Consider the following 20,705-nt stretch of genomic DNA (forward strand, 5'->3'; position numbering starts at 1 on the left):
AGGAAATTAAAAAAAGTGAAATGGCTGTCTGAGGAGGCCTTACAAATAGCTGTGAAAAGAAGAGAAGTGAAAAGCAGAGGAGAAAAGGAAAGATATACCCATTTGAATGCAGAGTTCCAAAGAATAGCAGGGAGAGATAAGAAAGCCTTCCTCAGGGATCAATGCAAAGAAATAGAGGAAATCAATAGAATGGGAGAGTTTCTAAAGTAGATTATAGATATCATTGTCATTCCACACTAAATAGTAATATCTTAATATCGTCTGTAACTCAGTCTATTCAGATGTCTCCAGTTATCCTAAAAATGTCTTTTACAACCTGTTTTACAAAGTAGGATCTTTTTTGTGACTGGGCATTACATCTAGTCCAATGTTCCTTGTCTTTCAATCTAGGATAGTTCCTTCTGTTTTTTTTTTTTCCCCATGACAGTGACTTGCTGAAAAGGTTAGACTTTCTGTTCCAGGAGAATTCCTTGTCAAATTATAACATAGGTGATGTGTATACTTCATGTTGCAGTGAGAGAAATACAGTATTGTTACCCTACCACTGCTAATGCAAAAATCTTCTTTGTGAAGATAAAGCAGACATGTGGATTAGGGAGATGACAGTGTGATCCCTTCATTGTCATGGTACATTTCCTTTCTTGTTCCCTGTCTGTTAATACTTCATTCCTTTGCATTACAAATCTACTTTGTCTTACTTTAACCCTATAAAGTCTAGGCCCCATCAATGATTCATTTAATACTTTTGTAGCTGAATTTGTAATTTTATTGGGAATTTGCAAAATGATGATTTTCTAATTCTTTTCCCATATCCATTTATTAACTTGCATTCTTATGTGAAATATAGGTTTTCTTTATCATTGGAGCTATATAGTTAGTTTAATAAGAGATGCTTAAATTTTTGCTTTTAATTACCACATTTGGTTGATTTATTAGCTACCTGGAGTGGGGACAGATAAATGTTTTGGGGGATATCATTATAAACTCCCGGATTTTTAAAAACACAATGGGTCCCAATTAATTGTGGTAATTACTCTTTTTTCACATTCAAATTATCACACCTTTGTCCAATAAGGACTCAGGTGATGCCTTGAAAAATTTCTCTAGTTTTTAGCGGAGTTGTGAGAGGGAACACATTTAGATGTGTATCCAGATCATATTGATGAAGAAGCTAGCGGATTGCTGAAATGCTTGTGTTAGCAGAATCGTACACCAGAAATAGTAGGGATTACAGGAAAAATAGAGATAGGGCCAGCCTAAAACCTACCTAAGTTTGTAACTTGAATAATTTTAGAAACTTTAAAATCTCAATAAAAATATTAGCACAGTTGAATTCCTAATAAATAAACACTATAGTATAGAGGACAGGTAGGACTTAGCTTTAAAAATTGGTGAAGATAGCTTAAAGGAAGTGTACAGAGGGTTGAGGCTTTGGTGACATGTGCAAAACACATAATTATCAGAGAGAATGGTGTAGTAAACACTTTCAAGTCATAGCACATGGCCAAAATGAGCCAAGAAGAGTGAAGGATGGGTGTCATTTCCAGTCCTGTATTCCTTGAGGTGTCCAGCCCAGGTTCTCCTGTGTTACTGTACTTTGCTTTCAGCTTCTCTAATTTGGTGTAAAGTTCAGTTCAGTTCAGTTCAGTTCAGTTCAGTCGCTCAGTCGTGTCCGACACTTTGCGACCTCACGAATCGCAGCATGCCAGGCCTCCCTGTCCATCATCATCTCCCGGAGTTCACTCAGACTCACGTCCATCGAGTCCATGATGCCATCCAGCCATCTCATCCTCTGTCGTCCCCTTCTCCTCCTGCCCCCAATCACTCCCAGCATCAGAGTCTTTTCCAATGAGTCAACTCTTCGCATGAGGTGGCCAAAGTACTGGAGTTTCAGCTTTAGCATCATTCCTTCCAAAGAAATCCCAGGGCTGATCTCCTTCAGAATGGACTGGTTGGAAAAGCATTAGCTAATAAAGGAATACTGAGAGTGAACCAGCATGATTTGTGCATTGACATCCTTTTTCTGTATGATAATTGCTTATAGGCTAATTCACATTATGAAATATGGTTTAGTAACATAGGTTTTATTTCTTTTTAAAATTTTAAAGTAATCTATAACTTACAGAGAAGTTCCAAGTAATGCAAAAAATTTTCCCCTGAACTGTTTCAGAGTAAGCAGCTAATATATGCTACACCGCCCATTATTAATTTAGTGAGTTCTTCCCACAACTAGGACATTTCTCCTGTATAATCATAATCAAGAAATGAGCATTGGTACATTACTACCATTTAATTCTCAAATGTCAAGTTTTAATAGTTGTCCCAGTAATGTTCTTTACAGCAAAAAGATCCAGTCTAGAAGCACAGGTTTCTTTTAGTTGTTATGATTCTTCAGTTTCCTTCAGTTTTGGTAATCAGTTCTGTTCAGTTGCTCAGTCGTGTCCGACTCTTTGTGACCCCATGAATCGCAGCATGCCAGGCCTCCCTGTCCATCATTAACTCCTGGAGTTCACTCAGACTCACTTCCATCGAGTCCGTGATGCCATCCAGCCATCTCATCCTGGGTCGTCCCCTTCTCCTCCTGCCCCCAATCCCTCCCAGCATCAGAGTCTTTTCCAATGAGTCAACTCTTCGCATGAGGTGGCCAGAGTACTGGAGTTTCAGCTTTAACATCATTCCTTCCAAAGAAGTCCCAGGGCTGATCTCCTTCAGAATGGACTGGTTGGATCTCCTTGCAGACCAAGGGATTCTCAAGAGTCTTCTCCAACACCACAGTTCAAAAGCATCAATTCTTCGGTGCTCAGCCTTCTTCACAGTCCAACTCTCACATCCGTACATGACCACAGGAAAAACCATAGCCTTGACTAGACGGACCTTAGTCGGCAATGTATTGTCTCTGCCTTTGAATATGCTATCTAGGTTGGTCATAACTTTTCTTCCAAGGAGTAAGCGTCTTTTAATTTCATGGCTGCAGTTGGCATCTGCAGTGATTTTGGTGCCCCCCAAAATAAAGTCTGACACTGTTTCCACTGTTTCCCCATCTGTTTTGACCTTCTTGACTTTTATTGTATTGAAGATTGCAAACTTTGGTAGAATATCACCCATTGTTGATATGTTTACTTACAAAGTTGTGCACTGTTGGTAGGAATATTGTATAAATGATGCTGTGTTCTTCTCACTGCATCTTCTCAGGTGGCCTGAGATTTTGATTTGTTCCATTTTTGGTGATGTTAACTTTGATCACTTGATTAAGGTAATGCATGCTAGACATCTCTACTGAAATACTGTCTTTGTAATAGTATTTTGTATGTACAAGGAGTATGTACTTTGAGACTATGTAAATATTCTTTCCTATTCAAACTTTAATTTTTAAATTTAATTATATGAGGATACAACCCTGTTTTATTTAATGTATCATGATTCGTTACTATCATTATTTGTTTTATTGCTCAGATTGACTCGTTTCTATAGTGGAGCCCTGGATTCTGTAACCTTTTGACATTTCCCCAACAATCTTGAAGTTCTTCCCTACCTTCTAGCATGATGAGATGTCCTGAGTTCATCTTCTTGTACTTTCTCTGCACCAGCCTTGAAATCAGCAGTTTCTCCAAAGTACACTAGTTCTTTCAGGTAGAGAATAGTTTTAGAAAGCAAGATAAGGGAATATACATGTGCATATATACATTTGCATCTTTACTGCTTTATAAATATATTTATATTAAAACCATTAGGGCGCCTGTTGTCATCTCTAGTCCTAATGTAATACAATCGGGTTTGTTCTAACTTTCTCCCTTTTCATATAAATAACTCCATTCTCTGAAGTAAGAAATCTGATTTCCCTTTATTTTTAGCAGCTTTGCTTATTATGCTCAGTCTCCCTGTTGTGACGAGTATGCTTTCTCTGCTGCCATTTGCCACCTGCCAGACTAATACCTCACACCAGGTGGCACTACCACTTGGTGGTTCCTCTCTGTCTTCAGGCTCTCATTTCCTTTGTTAGACTGTCTCCCTATGCAGAAACCCTTCTTCTCCTGCTTGGCAACCAACAACCTGCATGGGGTCACTCTCATCTGAGGGTATGCTCCTCACCCAGCACAGTCCTCTCTGTAATACCATGTCCCCACACTTTCTTTGCTTAGCTACACTTAACGGCTATTGAATTGAGTTTTCAAGAAGGGCAAGATTATATTTGTGTGAATTCTATCCTAAAATACTGGCTTATTAAAATTGAAATGTTTTAAAACCAAAAGACTTTTTAGGCCATATATTTATTTACGTAGGATCCCCAAACTCCGTTTTTGTACTTGGTCATTATTGGTATATTCTTTGCTGTGCACTTAAAAAATTAGTTTTTTGCTTATCTGCCACCTTTTGCTTTTCTCCTGGTTTCTCATGAGCTTTTAGACTTGTGCGTTATATTGTTGATTCACTCTGTAATTATAATTATGCAGTTGATCTGTTCTTTAGTAAAAGGCCATACCATTTTCAGTAATTCACTGCAGTAATTGAAACAACTTGCTTGCAGTTCATTGAATACCTTGGAAAAACTTGGTATAAAATAGTATTTATTTTTTTCTTGAGTCTTAATAGTCTCATGCATACTCTCTCTGTCTCTCATCCTGCGTGCTCAATTCCTGTTCCTCTTTCTGTTTGCCTTTTTATCTTGTGTAGACAGTCATTGTATCAAGTTATTTTTTATTATTAATGTGTTTCTCTGTATAAGACTAAAGGCCAATTGATGGCAGATCCTGTATATTTTCATTCTTGAACCCCCAGTGTTTAGAACAGTGTCCTTCTTAGGCCTATTATAGGCCTTCAGATTGTTGATTGGCAGCTTTTGTTTGGAGCATGTAGTATGCAATGTAGTATTACAATCCTTTTTTGTTTTTTTTAATCTTAATTCTTTTAGAAGCTGGATAAGAAATCATCTCCATCCACAGGGAGCCTGGATTCTGGAAATGAGTCAAAAGATAAGCTATTAAAAGGAGAAAGTGCATTGCAGCGAGTCCAGTGTATACCTGGGAATGCCAGCTGTTGTGACTGTGGTCTGGCAGACCCACGGTGGGCCAGCATCAACCTGGGCATCACCCTGTGTATTGAGTGTTCTGGGATTCATCGGTGAGTAGGCCCACCTGGGGTGAGAGACTTCTTTTGGTTAAACACATGTAAATTTTTGTGTCCCAATGGTTAGAGGACTTTCCCTCTTGCCTAATTTGGCTGCCAGTTTGTGTCTTTGTACCTTTTATGAAGTGGATAAAATTCTGGTTTGTGAAGTGATTTTGAGGACTTTGATTCACCATTAACCAGAAGATCTGTCCATATTTATATATGTATTGAGGGCTATATTAGAGACTGTGTCACATTGAGATAGAAAAATAACTTACATAATGTGCAAATAGAGATTTGAAAGTTTTATGTATTGATGGTGCTGCTGCTAAGTCGCTTCAGTCGTGCCCAACTCTGTGCGACCCCATAGACGGCAGCCCAACAGGCTCCCCTATCCCTGGGATTCTCCAGGCAAGAACACTGGAGTGGGTTGCCATTTCCTTCTCCAATGCATGAAAGTGAAGTTGCTCAGTCATGTCCGACTCTTAGCGACCCCATGGACTGCAGCCTACCAGGCTCCTCCATCCATGGGATTTTCCAGGCAAGAGTACTGGAGTGGGGTGCCATCGCCTTCTCCGTGTATTGATGCAGTCTTTTCTTTTTCCAACTTAGGAGTCTTGGAGTTCATTTCTCAAAAGTGCGATCTTTAACTTTGGATACCTGGGAGCCTGAACTTTTAAAGGTAAAATAAATATTTGCTTTAAAATAACCAATACAGTATTGTAAAGTAATTCGCCTCCAATTAAAATAAATAAATTCAAATAAAAAAAAATATTTTATGTTTTCACATAAAAGTCAAGATTTTTAAAATGTATTTATTCTTTTGCCACTTGGCTATGCAGGATCTGAGTTCCCCAACAAGGAATCAAACCTGTGCCCTCTGCAGTGAAAGGGCGGAGTCCTAACCACTGGACCACCAGGGAATCCCCAAAAGTCAATATTTTAGAATCTAGATTTGCAAATGTATGAGTTTCTCAATGCCAACAGTGAATTAAATTATATTGGAATATATCTGAAGTGATTTTGGCAAATCTGGTGTTTTCTTACTGTTTTTTTTTAAGTTTCTAAGCTTAAGTAGCACTCTTAATTGTATGTCAGTTCACTTTTTAAGGAGACTAGCACCCTTGCATTTTAATGTTTTCTCAGAAATTAGATTTTGTGCCTTAATATTTTGTAATTATATAAATTTTTATTAAGAATATGAGATATTGTCATAGTGAGCTGCATAACAGATTGGTATATCATGTTATTATGGCATTATTTTAGCATCAGTTCAGTTTAGTCGCTCAGTCATGTCCGACTCCATGAGGATTTAACATAGACACATTTGAAAATTTACATTTGTCAGGGGTGGTAGTCATCAAACTAAGACATCCTTTTTCCCTGTGTAAGAATTCATATCTATGAAAGTGTCATAAGTAATTTTAGATCACAACTGGGTTTTTAATAAGTGAAAGTAAAAGTCTCCCAGTCATGTCCAGCTCTTTGCGACCCCATGGACTATACAGTACATGGAATTCTCCAGGCTGGAATACTGGAGTGGGTAGCCTTACCCTTTTCCAGGGGATTTACCCAACCCAGGGATTGAACACAGGTTTCTTGCATTGCAGGCAGATTCTTTACCAGCTGAGCCACCAGGGAAACCCAAGAATACTGGAATGGGTAGCCTATACCTTCTCCAGATCTTCCCAACCCAGGAGTCGAACTGGGCCCTCCTGCATTGCTGGCGGATTCTTAACTACCTCAGTTACCAGGAAGCCCAAGACTCAAAATTTATACTGATTAATAGTGTATCCATTTTAATTCCCACTGTTTAGTTTACGTATTGTAAAAAATGTTAGCTTAAAGGTTGTAGTGTATTCTATATTTATTTCTGTCTGAAAATTGTGTTTCTTAACACATTTGTGTTTTTAATCCATAGATAAACTCATAATCCTTTCAGTTACGTAAAGTAAAACAGTTTTCTTTGTGGAATTATTGTGTAAACCTCTAAATGGAAGTGATAAGTTGGCTCGTATGATAGAGCCCTATTTCTATAGATTCTATAAATTGATATGAATTCAAAGAAGAAGTAAGTGGGGGGTGGGAGCTAGAAATCTAATTTCTGCGTCAACTGTGGGTAGATATGAACTCAGTGGATTCATTTTAGAAATTTTGGTTGAAACACAGCTGTCTGATACTTTCAAAAAAATATTAAAGCAGTATTTAGAAATGTAAATAAAATCTAAGGAGAAAATGTGTGTGTGTGTTAGTCATTCAGTTGTGTCTGAGTCTTTGCAACCCCATGGACTGTGGCCTGCCAGGCTCCTCTCTTCATGGTATTCTCCAGGCAAGAGTACTGGAGTGGGTTGCCATTTCCTTCTCCAGTAGATCTTCCCTACCCAGGAACTGAACCCGGGTTGCCTGCATTTCAGGCAGATTCTTTACTGTCTGAGCCACCAGGGAAGCCCAAGGAGAAAATAGTTTGCTTCAGTTCTGAGTTGTTTAAAACTTAACCTATCTGGACTTAGGCTTCTTTTTTTTGGTTAACTTAGCTGATGTTGTGAGTATATAGCCTTATGCTAACCACAGCGGAGGGATAGAAGTCTGGCAGAATATGTGTCTTAAAGAGTAGTAATCTTCTAAGGGAGGTATTCTGGTAAAAAATGGAAAAATGCTGATAATGCTCTCAGTCCTCACGTCATTTTGTTTTAACTTTCAGCATCATTGTGATATATGCATTTTCAGAACTTGCAAAGAATTAAGTATTTGCTTAAGGATTAATGTAGTATTTTTTAGGAAATTATAGCTTATTTTCTGTCTTTCTGCCAAACAGCTTATGTGTGAGTTGGGGAATGATGTTATAAATAGAGTTTATGAAGCTAATTTGGAAAAAATGGGAATAAAGAAACCACATCCAGGACAAAGGTACTATTTCAGTTGTGTTAAAATGTTACTTTATCTCCCCCATCTTAAATATAGCTATTATTTTATTTCTCTCTAATTGATACGTAATATTGAAACAGAATGGTTCAGAGAGATCATTACTGCTTCGGTTAAAATGTGGCTGTTTCTATCTTGGGTTTGTTAATTAGATTGTATTTTATAGTTAGATAATAAATTATAATCTCTAGATGAGAGAGAAGCTTAAAAATTAAGGCTCTGCAAAGAAATGTAAAACCTCTTACTAGCAGGTAAAGTAGACAAAGTTCTATTAGTTGCAGGCCTTTAAAAAGAGATAAATCTGTTCATTAATGTTTCCAAGGGTCAAGTTTCTATACCTACAATGAATAATTTTTGCATTTTTGACTTTGTTTAGCAAATACTTGTTAACTACATATTTCCTACATCGCATTTTTTTATTGAAGGATTACAGTTGAAAAGGGTGACTTCTGGTAAGGGAGAGTACTTGCTTAGTTGCTGTGTTTTAAGTTTTACTTCCAGTCCTGTTCATGGAGACTTATTGAATGAAGTGGCAAAGAGTGCCTTCAATGTGGATAATTAGTTTTGTTGTTCATGTTATTTTTAGTCTTTATGTTTCTTTATATTAGATATTAGAACTTTGCCATAATCCTATATTTGACTATATCTTTATGATAATTAATACTTTTTAAAAGTTATTGCTCTCTAAACCAATACCATTTAAATCAGATTCTTACATTTATGCAAAACCATGGTTGTTTGAGTTATCTCAGACCTTGAGATATCCTATTTTAGCCAAAGACTTAGGCATTTTAGAAAGATGTAAGTAGGAGAAGGTATAGAAGAAACTTAACAAGTTTTATAGTTGTATCATAAATCAAAAATTTTAAGTGTGATACTTTTTTTGGTCCCCTTTAAGTTAAAAATGCTGTGTTGTGTTAAAGTAGTTGTCTTATGAAAACTAATGGTCATGACTAGTGGTAATTCAGTGTGTGACATTATTTATTGGAGTAAAAATAGAATTGAAGTTAATTTCTGTAAATTTTAAGTGTTTTGGTATTGTTTTCATTCTTTAAAAATCAACAGGGAATATGTGTAGAAATGAATGAGCATAGAAATTAAGAGAATAAGAATGCTATGTTAATACTTGTGACTTTTCAGTTGGTTGATTATTTATATTCATTTAAACATGAAACCATAGTTCATTAAATATTTGGAAGGAAAACATGTTGCAGAATGTTGTAAATACATAAAACATTTTAACTAGTATTATGTTTAGTGACTTTCTTTGAAAAATTCAGTATGTAATGACTTCTTGTCACTATTGGTCATGCTAAGAGATTAAGCAGAACATCATGACATGTTTATGTATACCAACCAGACAGGAGAAAGAGGCGTATATCAGAGCAAAATATGTGGAGAGGAAATTTGTGGATAAATACTCTATGTCATCATCACCTCCTGAGCAGGAAAAAAAGATTGTCTCCAAAAGTTGTGAAGAAAAGAGGCTGAGCATTTCTAAACTTGGGCCAAGTGAACAAATTAGAGCATATCCTCAGAGTTCAGGTATTACAGTTTATTTGCTGTTTGTATAATTTGCTGTTTGCTTAGTTTCTGAATTAGTAGCTGTTGTAGATTTTGTAAATGCTGAAAATATATCTTCTTCTATATATCCTAAGGAAAAATTGGACTTCTCTGTCTTTAAAATAGTTAAATATAAACAGTCTCCTGGTAATTCACATTCCTACATACAGTTGACCCTTGAAAAAACTCAGGGGTTGAGGTACCAACTCTCCACTCAGTTGAAAATTCACATGTAATTTTTAGTTGGCCCTCCATGTATGTGCTGCTTCCGTATCTGCTCTGCAGTTCCTCTGTATCACTGGTTCTGCATCCATGCGTTCTGCCAATCCCAGATCATGTGGTACTCTAGTATTTTGTACTGAAAAAAAATCTATGTATAGGTGGACAGCGTAATTTAAACCTGTGTTGTTTAAGGGCCAACTGTAATGTATCTATTCTAGGGAATAAAACTGTTTAAAATGCAAGGGGAGATGGGAATTATAGATCTATCATGCAAAAAACCCTAAATATCTGATTAACCACCTAATATCCTTCCTGTTTCTTCCTCCTGAAATTTTCCCAATAACGTTTTTTCCTGCCCTCTTCCCTTCTTGTGGCCTGCTTTGTGCTTTGCTAACTTGCATGTCCCCAGTGGTTGCTGTAAATAGCGACGAGGCCAGGCGGGAGTCTCTCTTCTGTCCTGATGAGCTAGATTCACTCTTCTCCTACTTTGATACTTCTTCAAAGCTACGTAGTAGTAAGTACTGCTCTTGTGGAGCATTCCAAGTCTGTGCCAGTGGTCATTGTGTGGTGTGGCCATTTCTCTAGATGTTACCCATTGTCTCAGAATTGCACATTGCTTACTGTCATACGATAAATCAACTCTTTACTATCCCTGACACACGCTGGGGTAATGAGAAGAGATATGTTACGACTCTGAAAATAAGTTTATTCCTAGGCTTCTTGATTGATTCATATTTTGATAAGTGAAGTGTACCAAAGAATTAAAATTGTGAAAAGTTTATTCTGGTGGTGGCTGAGTTCATGTTGATGTTTCAGAGTTCCTTTTAGAATCGCGTTGTTTGTTGGACTTTTTTCTTAATGGTTCAAAACTTTAATCTCTAGCTGGTTTTTCTTTATAACAGTCAAAAGTAATGACAGTGGAATTCAGCAGAGCTCTGATGATGGAAGAGAATCTTTACCCTCCACAGTGTCAGCCAATAGTTTATATGAACCTGGTGAGTTTGGTGAAATTTAGTGTTAAATGATATTGTTTGCTGAAAAATGCACGTGAAATGTGAAATGCCAAGTCTGATTGAATAGTTTCTAAAGGAAGTGGTTAATCTTTTAGAAGATACTAAGGGGAAGTTATACTGCTGAATGAGAAAGCAGCTATTTCTTTTCATATTTGGAAGTTCTTTCCTAGCTGTGTATTTTTCTAAGCCTCATGACATGTGCTGAAAGTAACTTGTCAATAACTAAAGGTAATTTTTAATGCATGTGAACTGTATGTCTTATTACCCGTTATCTTTTGGGGGACTGTCTTTTTTTGTATATAATTACATATATTTATTTTTGGCTGCACTGGGTCTTCATTGCTTTCTTTGCGTGGGCTTTCTTCTAGTTGCAATGAGTAGGGCCTGCTGTCTAGTTGAGGTGTGCAGGCTTCTCAATGCAGTGGCTTCTCTTGTTGCAAAGCACAGGCTCTAGATCTAGCTGCCTGGGCTTTAGTAGTTGCAATCTGTGGGCTCTAGAGCACAGGCTCTAGTAGTTGGGGCACATGGACATGTGTGCTTCTCGCCATGTGGAATCTCCCCAGACCAGGGGACCCCTGTCCCCTGCATTGGCAGGTGGATTCTTACCCTCCTTGTAAGAGGAAAGTCCCTGGAAGTCTTTTCTTGTCAGGAGAAAGAGATCAGCAAATCCACCCTCCATCCCACAATTACGGATGCCCACCCCCCATCTCCCCCAAACAGGTTTTTCTTCTAACTTGTACTTTCCTGCTATATTCTCTCCTTTATGATTTCAGCAGTTTTGATTTTGCAGAATACTCGATAGAAAGCATTCTTTATGTTATTTGAACTGCTTGTACTGCAAATTGTGATGGTGTTGGACCATCCCAGGAATAAAGTGAGGTTTGGTCTAGTAGTGAAATTCTTTTGGGGTTGTTACTGCATCTTCTGAGTCCCTAAGTCCAGGCTTATAGTCAGATACCTAATTTTAGTCTAATACAGAGTAATCAACCTACGTGTCAGATACTGGCAAGATCACAGAGACCTGATGTACTAGTCAATGTATTTCAAAGAGAAGAAGGCTGTGGGGAGTGATTAGTCTATAGGAAATAAGGTACCTTTGTGAAAATCTTACATCACAACTTCATACTGTGATACAAGTAAGAGTTTGATTTTTTAAAAAGCTGTGGTAAGTTACATATAATATAAAAATTTACCATCTTAACCATTTTCAGGTGTACAGCTCAGTGGCATTAAGTCGGTCACACTTTTGTGCTGCCATTGCCACCATCTATCTCCAGAATTCTTACCCTACAACAAACAAGAAGCAGTGACTTCCCATTCTCTCCCTCCCTGCCAAGGGCTCATTTTTATTTATTTGTGTTTGTTTTTCAGAGGCAGAAAGGCAAGATTCTTCTGTGTTTCTTGACTCTAAACATTTTAACCCAGGACTCCAGCTTTATAGGGCTTCATATGAAAAAAATCTTCCTAAAATGGCTGAGGCTTTGGCTCACGGCGCAGATGTGAACTGGTCTAATTCCGAGGAAAACAAAGCAACACCACTTATTCAGGCTGTATTAGGGGTATGAATTTGTAAATTCAGGTTTTCAGTGGTAATAGAACATCAAAAATCATAATTCATTTTGAGCATAACTTTACATTATTGTTTGCTTTAAGAGGTGGGTTGGAAAATAGAAGCAGCAGCTAGTAGTTATTTCTGAATATCGTTTTGTGTAAGTTCAATTTTTTTCTTCATGGAAGGGAATTCTAGTAATGAAAGTAGTGGGTTTTGCTAGATTGCAGACTGCAAATAGAATCTTAGTTAGTAGTTCTTGGGAAGAAAATAATATAATTTATCATTTCTCTGCTTTTGCTGGGGGGCATTTTCTCTTTTTGGCTATTAGAGTAAAGTAAATACTCTGGTTTTTAATAGAAAAATACATTGTCATTCACTTTTTGCCCATTGTTGTCTTCTTTTCTCCCCCTAAGGGCTCTTTGGTTACCTGCGAGTTTCTCCTACAGAATGGTGCTAATGTGAACCAAAGAGATGTGCAGGGGCGAGGACCATTGCACCATGCCACCGTCTTGGGGCACACGGGGTAAACTCTTGTGCTTATATATTTAAGTAGATTTTATTTGAAAAAATTAATTTGAAATAATCTTTTGCTCTTCGGTTAAGATCGTTAGGTAGTTTGTAAGGTGCTACTTTCTGTGACTTACATTGTCATGGTACAACTTGAAATTTAAAGAAATTTCAGAAAAAAATACTGTTACTTTTCAATAAGTAACAATAATACTGTTTATCAATAAGAAAATTGACAGACTTACTTTGAACTTTACTAATTATTTATATAGATCTCTTAGAATTTAAAACTGTCACTGAAATTGTGGCAGTTTTACAAGACAACTTAATGTGTTTGTATGTATTTATGCATATAAATAAATACATACAGTATTTCTATATTTATACATTATGTACATAGGACACACATTTGGGGGAAATTTTGTAACTTTGTAAATTTTAGGTTTCCCAGAAGATAGTTAATTCTTATTTTGTGCTATTGATGTTGTGATTTCTGGACCAGTATTTAGATCCACAGAACAGTAAAGCCATACAATGGGCTTTCTACTAGAGGGTACAAATAAACTCAAAATTTGGCCTTATATATTTGTATCAAAGGTCACTTTTTTAAAATAAAATACCTCAGGATCTGCAATTTTTATTACCTGGACAGGCAAGAAGCTGTCCTTTTTTAATGTTTATTTATAACTAATCTTCTATTTTCATCCTAGTTTGTTTTCTCTCCCTCTGTTAGCAAGAAGATTCAGTTCAATAACTTTATCATAAAAACTCTTCTTTATAAAAGCTTATATTTAACTCATCCTTTTTATTTTCTTTTTAATTGTGATTATTCCCATTTTACTTCATAGACTCAGTTTATCATTTTTTCATTTTTGTCAGTTTCTTGAAGTTATGAATATTTGCGAGGAATACAGCAGCAAGATTACTTCCCATTTGTTGCTATTGTATTAGCATTAATATTTTATGATGTTAACATTGCCTTGACTTCCTTCTTATCCTCGATAATGACCTTGAGTGCTTTTTATTTAAATTTATAGGTATCTGTGTACACCTTTTTATAATATTCTCTGAGGGTAGGGGCCATAACTTATACATCCCACTATACTATGTATTGCCAGATTAAATGTGAAAATACCTTGAGATTTACAAAATGTTGATCATGGTAGATTTTTATTATTAGAGTCAATAGTCAATAAAATAAATCTTTGTAGAATGAATCATGAATTTCCTAATGAAGATGTTATATCTTTAAATAGTGCTTTTTATTTTTTAAGGTGAATACTAATTTTTTTTTTAATTGGCAATATCAGGCAGGTATGTTTATTTCTAAAAAGAGGTGCCAATCAACATGCCACTGATGAAGAAGGGAAGGACCCTTTGAGTATAGCTGTGGAAGCAGCTAATGCTGATATAGTGACCTTGTAAGTGTTTTCACATGATTATTTCCCATACATTTTATTACTTATACAGGGATTTAACATAGAGTTTCTTGTGTAGGTGTGAAATTTAAACTTGGTTATTTACTAGAAGCCATTTACTTTTCTAAGCACAGTAAATGTATGAAGCATGTTACATACATGAAATTACTTGGTTCCCACCTCAACCCTTTTATTAATATAGTCCCATTTTATAAGGAAGCCAAGCTACAGATAATTTGAGAAACTAGTAAATGGTGGAGCTGGAATTTGAAACCAAGAATTCTGTCTCTAAACCTGTGTGCTTAGCCACTTTTGTTTTACTTCCTGGCCAGTAGGAATAGAATATCAGTGACTTTTCTGAACTGGATTCTTTAACTCTCAGTACAGTACTGGGGTGAGAGTTGGATTGGTTAGTAACGGGCAATTTTACTACTACCTCAAGAATTAGAGCATTATAAGCAGGGAATGCAATTGGATTGATGTTAGTAACTTGCAGTTGCATTGCCTTTGTGCAGTGATACTTAGGGGACCTGTTTGTGATTATTTTTTAAAAAGAATTATTCACAAGAGTACTCTATTTTGAGGTAAAAAGAGTTGTTTTGGAATGTTTGAATACAATTAATATGACCTGTTAAAGAACCTTGAGGTCTTTGATTTTCATCTTAGATCAAAGTTGTTCTTTACACTTGAAATTTAGGAATGTGGTTGTCACCTACCCTTTACCGTTATGTAGGAAGTCTCAAACATATGTTGTATGAATCACTTTTTCTTTCTATTCTGAATGAAGTCCATGATTGTTGGTTCTCTGTTAACTAAATAAAGACAATTCCATTTACACTACTGAATTTTATTCAGTTACAAAGAGGAACTCCCTTGACTATCTTGAACTCCAGAGCTCCCACTGAGAATTCTTGCCATATATATCACCCCTCCCTGACCCCTGCCAAACTAAAACAAAACAAAACACCAAAAGAGAAAAATGTATTTTCTCTGTACCTAGCTTCACTTCCTCCCTGGAGGGTTTATTGTTACTCTGGAGACTGTTGTAGGAAAATTTAGATCTATTAAATCATTATAGACTTAACATTGGAGAAAGCTAAGTGATTAAAGAAAAGATAGGAGTGATGCAGCAGAATTACATTAACCCTGGCTGCAGCTTCCCAGGCAGTTCTTATAGTAGTGGCCCTTCTTTCCCCAAATTATGTTTCCAAATTGTCTAAATTTTCTCATTTTGTTTTACTTGAGGCTGTCAGTTTCACTTAAAATTTATTGAAATAGGCAGCCTCTCTGAAAGGTTCAAATACCAAAAAGGGAGACTTACTTATCTTGCTGTTATGAGTTCACACAATGGTTGAAAAAGGAAATGGCAACAAATTGTGGTACTTTGAAGATAAAGAAACAGCCTGTGTCAGATGCTGCAGTTGCCAGAGAGAGCATATTAGAAGAGGGTGATGGAAGTCTGGGAGGGCAATGAGTATTTGGTGGCCTGAAGGACAGGCAAAAGAGTAGGAGAGGGGCACCACAGATAAGATTTGTGTTTCAAAATGTTGCTTGAAATTAGTAAGAAAATGAGAGGAAATTCACTAATTTTCTTAATCCAGTGCTATAGGTCTTCCTGCTGCCAGGTAAATAACCCAAAAAGAATATATAATCAATATGGTTAACTATGGGAAAATCTTAGTAGCCTATGGTCATTTATTATAATGTCTGTATGTCAGAATATATCCCAAGTATTTATAGATAACACATGCTATTTATACATTTGGAACTACCATACCTCAGGATGAACCAGATTGAATTTATGACAGGCTGTTGCTTCCATTTTATAGAAGCAATAATTTCAAAGGTTGACAATTAAAGTCTAACAGGTTGCATTAGAGTCAGGAATTCTGTGTGCCTGGAGGAAGCAAGCTGCTGGTGGTGCTGCAAGGAACCTGCTTAAAACTGAAACTCACTTATTAGAAATCTTTTATTGTCTTTTGTCATGAGAATTGTTTACTTTGTATCTCAGATTGTTGGTCTAATAAATTAAAAGTCCTTTTGTTTCGGGCCAAATAACTGGTAAAAGAAAAAATTACATGAGTACATGTCTTAGTTGTATATAATTCAGTAGTTTATGAATATTTATACTGTATAACTTACCTAAAACATTCTTTAATTTTAGGTTACGTTTAGCAAGAATGAATGAAGAGATGCGGGAATCAGAAGGACTTTATGGACAGCCAGGTCAATATTCTACTAATAACCATACTGAAATGCAATATAAGAAATGCATCCAGGAATTTATCAGTTTACAATTGGAAGAGTCATAGTTCTTTAGCAAACTAAAAATACTGTATAGAGTTTTTATAAATTACTTGCAAATTGTGAGTTGTTAGCTATGTACTGTACTTATTGAATTCTTGGGAGTGGCTCACTCTTGAGCCTTTAAAACTCCATAACTACTCCTTTTACAGTACGCATTTACTTGCTGTATTTAACTCTGGCTACTGACTTCTTTATCTGCTGTACAGATGTCTTCCATATACATTCCAGTGAGGTGAATGGAATGATAATGTATCTTTATACACTTAAAGCAGCACAACAGTCATTTTCTTTTTGGCTGTCAAGTGAATATAACAGAATTGTTTTCTTTTGGTTATTCAGGGAATTTCTATAAATTGTGTTCAGGGAAAAAAAAGACAAATCACTATGTGTTAACATATAAAAAGTCAGTATGGAAAATGCCTAGAAAACATTTATTGAATAAGAATTCTGTATTTGACCTAAAAATGAGTTTAAGGTTTTAAAATAAAGTTTACCAGTAGGTTAAAAAGTCTGTAATGGGAATAGAGTTAGTTTAAAAGGTAGTGGGAAAAGGTCCAATTTTATCTTTGCCCTAAGTAATTGTACAATATTTGTTGGATAAATGGAAGTATTTCAAGCAGCATTTTGTGAACTTGATGGCAAAGTAGATGTATTCTTATTAAGAGAAATCTCAACTCAGGATCAGCTCAAGTCTCATTTTGCGTAATTTTTATCTTTGAGTCGAGATGTAAGAAAATTAAGAAATGCTGCTGATCAGATTTCATTCTTTGATGAACACATCCTGATTAGACATTCTTCACAAAGAAGAAAGTAATAATTAGATCTCCAGTTTCATGAATTTGAGTATATGAATTACTAATTTATCTGTTTTAAATTCATATACATGCTGGTTAAAAATTTTAGGAATCCATGACTAAAATAATTGAGACTGTTCAGTTCTCAGCGAGTATGTTTAATTATTTTCAATCAGTATTAATATTTTAAAAGTGGCTTGTAATATCATCTATCTTTCCTGTTTAATTGTGTTTTGGAATTCTGTACTTTGTGCTAGCTTTAGCCAGCATTTTTACTTTTATTTTTACTTTACTTTTATTTTAACCCGATTAATATATATATATATATATATATATATAAAATAAGACATATGGGACCATTCCTTTCTCAGAGGAGTGTATTTATTACTTTTGGGGTTTCTAATTTAAATAGGGAACAAGTAAGAACTTTGCGAATAGAGGCACTTCAGCTAGATACTTCTAATCTAGGGTGTCCCACTTTAATCCTATGGATCAAACAATATGACTGATTCATGATGTACCAAGAGGTAAGAGTGCTTGCTGATAAAGGGTGAAGTCTCAGCATTAATTCTGAATTTCACCCATTTGTTTTAAACTTGAATGTTAGACTTTAAAAATGTTATAATTTTGTAACAGATATACTTAAGTATAAGGCCATTTTTGAGGCCTTTGTGTTTAAGCACTTTAAAATAAAAATTATTCAAAGAATATGACCCAATAGGCTAAGATAAGAGTGAATTTCAGGATTTTAGCTTAAACAGGTTTTTTTCCTTGACATTTTCAATGTAAATGTCTGGTCAGCTGCTCTTTCCTTAGGGTGTTTACTGATGAAGCTGCACCCAGCTGATTAGTCAGGTGAGGAGGTGACTTTTCTCTGGAGGAGGTGGGACTTTGAAAGGACAGGTCCTCTTATGTTCTTGCAGCTTCTATTTCCATCTAAACTGTTGGTCTTCTGCCCCTATCTGGAATCATTCAAATGGTTCTTTCAGTGTCATTGTATATATAAGTTTATGAGTATATACCTTCTGCTCTGGAGAAGGAAACGGCAACCCACTCCAGCATTCTTGCCTGGAGAAGTCCATGGACAGTGGAGCCTGGTGGGCTACGGTCCATGGGATCGCAAAGAGTCGGACACCACTGAGCACACAGCACAGCACCTTCTGCTCAACAGTAGAAAAATAAGAGTTTTCCAATTTATTTGAATGAAAATTTGAAGGGAAAAAAAGCCTTATTAAAAAACACAAGCTTTCCTGCTATAGTCAAATCTTAGTTTAGAAAAGATTAAAAAAAAAAGAGCAGAAGTTTGGAAATGGTATACCAGCAGAATAAAATGAGATTTTCATTTGGTAATAACTAGATTTTAAATTCATTTAGATGGTCTTGTATTTAAAGCAAAACAACTTTATACTTATACAGGTGACATGGTGAGATGGCTCAGCAGTCGCTCTCTGGGCCTTTTCCTTTGTGAGTCTTTGGAGAGCAGATACTTTTGCTCAGGTGGCAGGTCTCTTTTCCTCTTTGCTTATCACTGTAAATTTTCCTCTCATAGATTTTGGTTGGTTGTTTTAGCTAGATCCTTTGTTGTTGTTGTTGTTGTTGTTGCCTAGCAATAGATGGAAAACCTCAGAATTCTGGGTAATTTTAAAATGCAGGTATCTTCAGTCTTTTCATTATGAAGATCTCTTCCATTTAAAAGACTCAGATATAATCTTTGGGAATCATGGACCTGTTTCTAGGAAACTCCACTTTTGAACTTTCTGTCTACAACCCTAACAACCTGAGACTTTCTATTTTTCGCCATGTGACCCAAGAGCACACATTTCCTGAGGGGAAGATGTGTCCCTCCTTGTCAGTTCCTACGACTCTTAGGAGGACTAGGTGGGTGCGTGCAGTATCACATCCTGCTCTCAATTGTTGGAAACTAGTTTGGTGGTTCCCGTGGTCTCTGGCTCTGTGACTCCTCTTGATTGTTGGCAGAGTTTCTCAACCAGTTGAAGATCACTGCTTTAGTGAACCACTAATGATTATGTGAGTATGTTGCTGGTGAAGCCTGATCATTGATCCAGTCAGTTACAAAAAGGAAGCTGTGATCAGTCCAGAGGGGCAGGCTCATCCGCTGATCATCTGGGAGCAGGGTCTCCCAGGCTGCTCTATCTTTGAGGGGAGTACATTTTAAGAGCAAAATTAGCAAAATCTTGGATCATAGCTGCTGTTGCAGTGCTTATTCTGAATACCAAAAATCAAACACTATTTTAAACCATCCGTGGAAATATAGCAGTCCACATTTTAAAAACTCAGAACTGTCCAAGCACATAGAAGAGTTAGCTTGCTGAAGAGAATAGAATGTGATTAAGTAATTTAAAGAATTTAACTTAGTATTTCAAATATTGGGTGGTTAGTTCTTTATTGTTTATAATAAACTGTTAAATGTACTTATGAACTTTCCAGGGCAACATATTCTGGGTTATTGTTTATGTATTCGTGTAGACAAGTTATATTTGCCATGGGAAACATTCTGAATGATCAAAATTGTATTTAAAGAATCACATTGAAGTTCAATTTATAGTTCGATTTGTGTTAACTGTATTAAATATCTTAGTCACTATTGTTACGTCATGTTTGCTTTTTGACAACACATTTTGAGGCCTAAGAAAGGTATTATATTGATAGTCCCTTAATTAACATTTGGTTAGAAACTGAATATTAATGAAAAGTTTTGTGTATGTGTGTGAAGGTTAGACTTCTTTTTGTACTGTATTAACTCTTTTAAAATGTATTCAGTAAGTGAAACCAATGATTAGTGTAGCACCAACCCTTTCCTTCAAGGAAGCATTTAATTCAGTGAATAAAAAATCTTATAATCTGTTTTGCATGGTACAATGGTTCTACTAAAATGTATTTGTGTAGTAGGTACTAGATAATTTAAAAACAAAAACTGGAAAACCACAAAAAGAAAAAAAAAAATCCCACAGCTTGTTATACAAAATATGCATTGCTAATGGTAGAAGCCATATATTGCCATTGTACTGTTGTAATACTTAAGATTGACTGCTCATCTGGTGCTATCTGTAAGCTGTTTGGCATTAGCGCCTGCTAGGTCCTTCTTCCTATTTCTTCTTGAATGTATAATGTGTGCCTTTTAAGTTCCTTCTGGTGTTGAATGGTAAAATCCGTGTGGTATTTTTGTATTATAATCTGCACTTTACACTTTCTTGGAAAGTAAGATTCCAGACTCTCCAGTTTAAATAGTATTTTTAAAATATTTATAATGTTTACAATAAATATTTTAAATATTTGAATT

At 35.9% G+C, this 20,705-nt stretch overlaps 1 protein-coding gene across 1 annotated transcript in view; it reads left to right on the plus strand.

Annotated features, from left to right (window-relative positions):
• Positions 1-20,705, plus strand: part of ACAP2 (ArfGAP with coiled-coil, ankyrin repeat and PH domains 2) — a 161,088-nt gene that overhangs the window by 138,260 nt on the left and 2,123 nt on the right. The window contains exons 16-24 of the mRNA XM_052637900.1: positions 4,910-5,118; positions 5,719-5,788; positions 7,922-8,013; positions 9,389-9,573; positions 10,716-10,808; positions 12,198-12,385; positions 12,792-12,901; positions 14,196-14,306; positions 16,468-16,529. Of these exons, the coding sequence (XP_052493860.1) occupies positions 4,910-5,118; positions 5,719-5,788; positions 7,922-8,013; positions 9,389-9,573; positions 10,716-10,808; positions 12,198-12,385; positions 12,792-12,901; positions 14,196-14,306; positions 16,468-16,529 (1,120 nt within the window). The remainder of the gene's footprint in view (positions 1-4,909; positions 5,119-5,718; positions 5,789-7,921; positions 8,014-9,388; positions 9,574-10,715; positions 10,809-12,197; positions 12,386-12,791; positions 12,902-14,195; positions 14,307-16,467; positions 16,530-20,705) is intronic.

This window comes from Budorcas taxicolor, chromosome 1, assembly GCF_023091745.1.
Source record: "Budorcas taxicolor isolate Tak-1 chromosome 1, Takin1.1, whole genome shotgun sequence".
Taxonomy (NCBI): Eukaryota; Metazoa; Chordata; class Mammalia; order Artiodactyla; family Bovidae; genus Budorcas; species Budorcas taxicolor.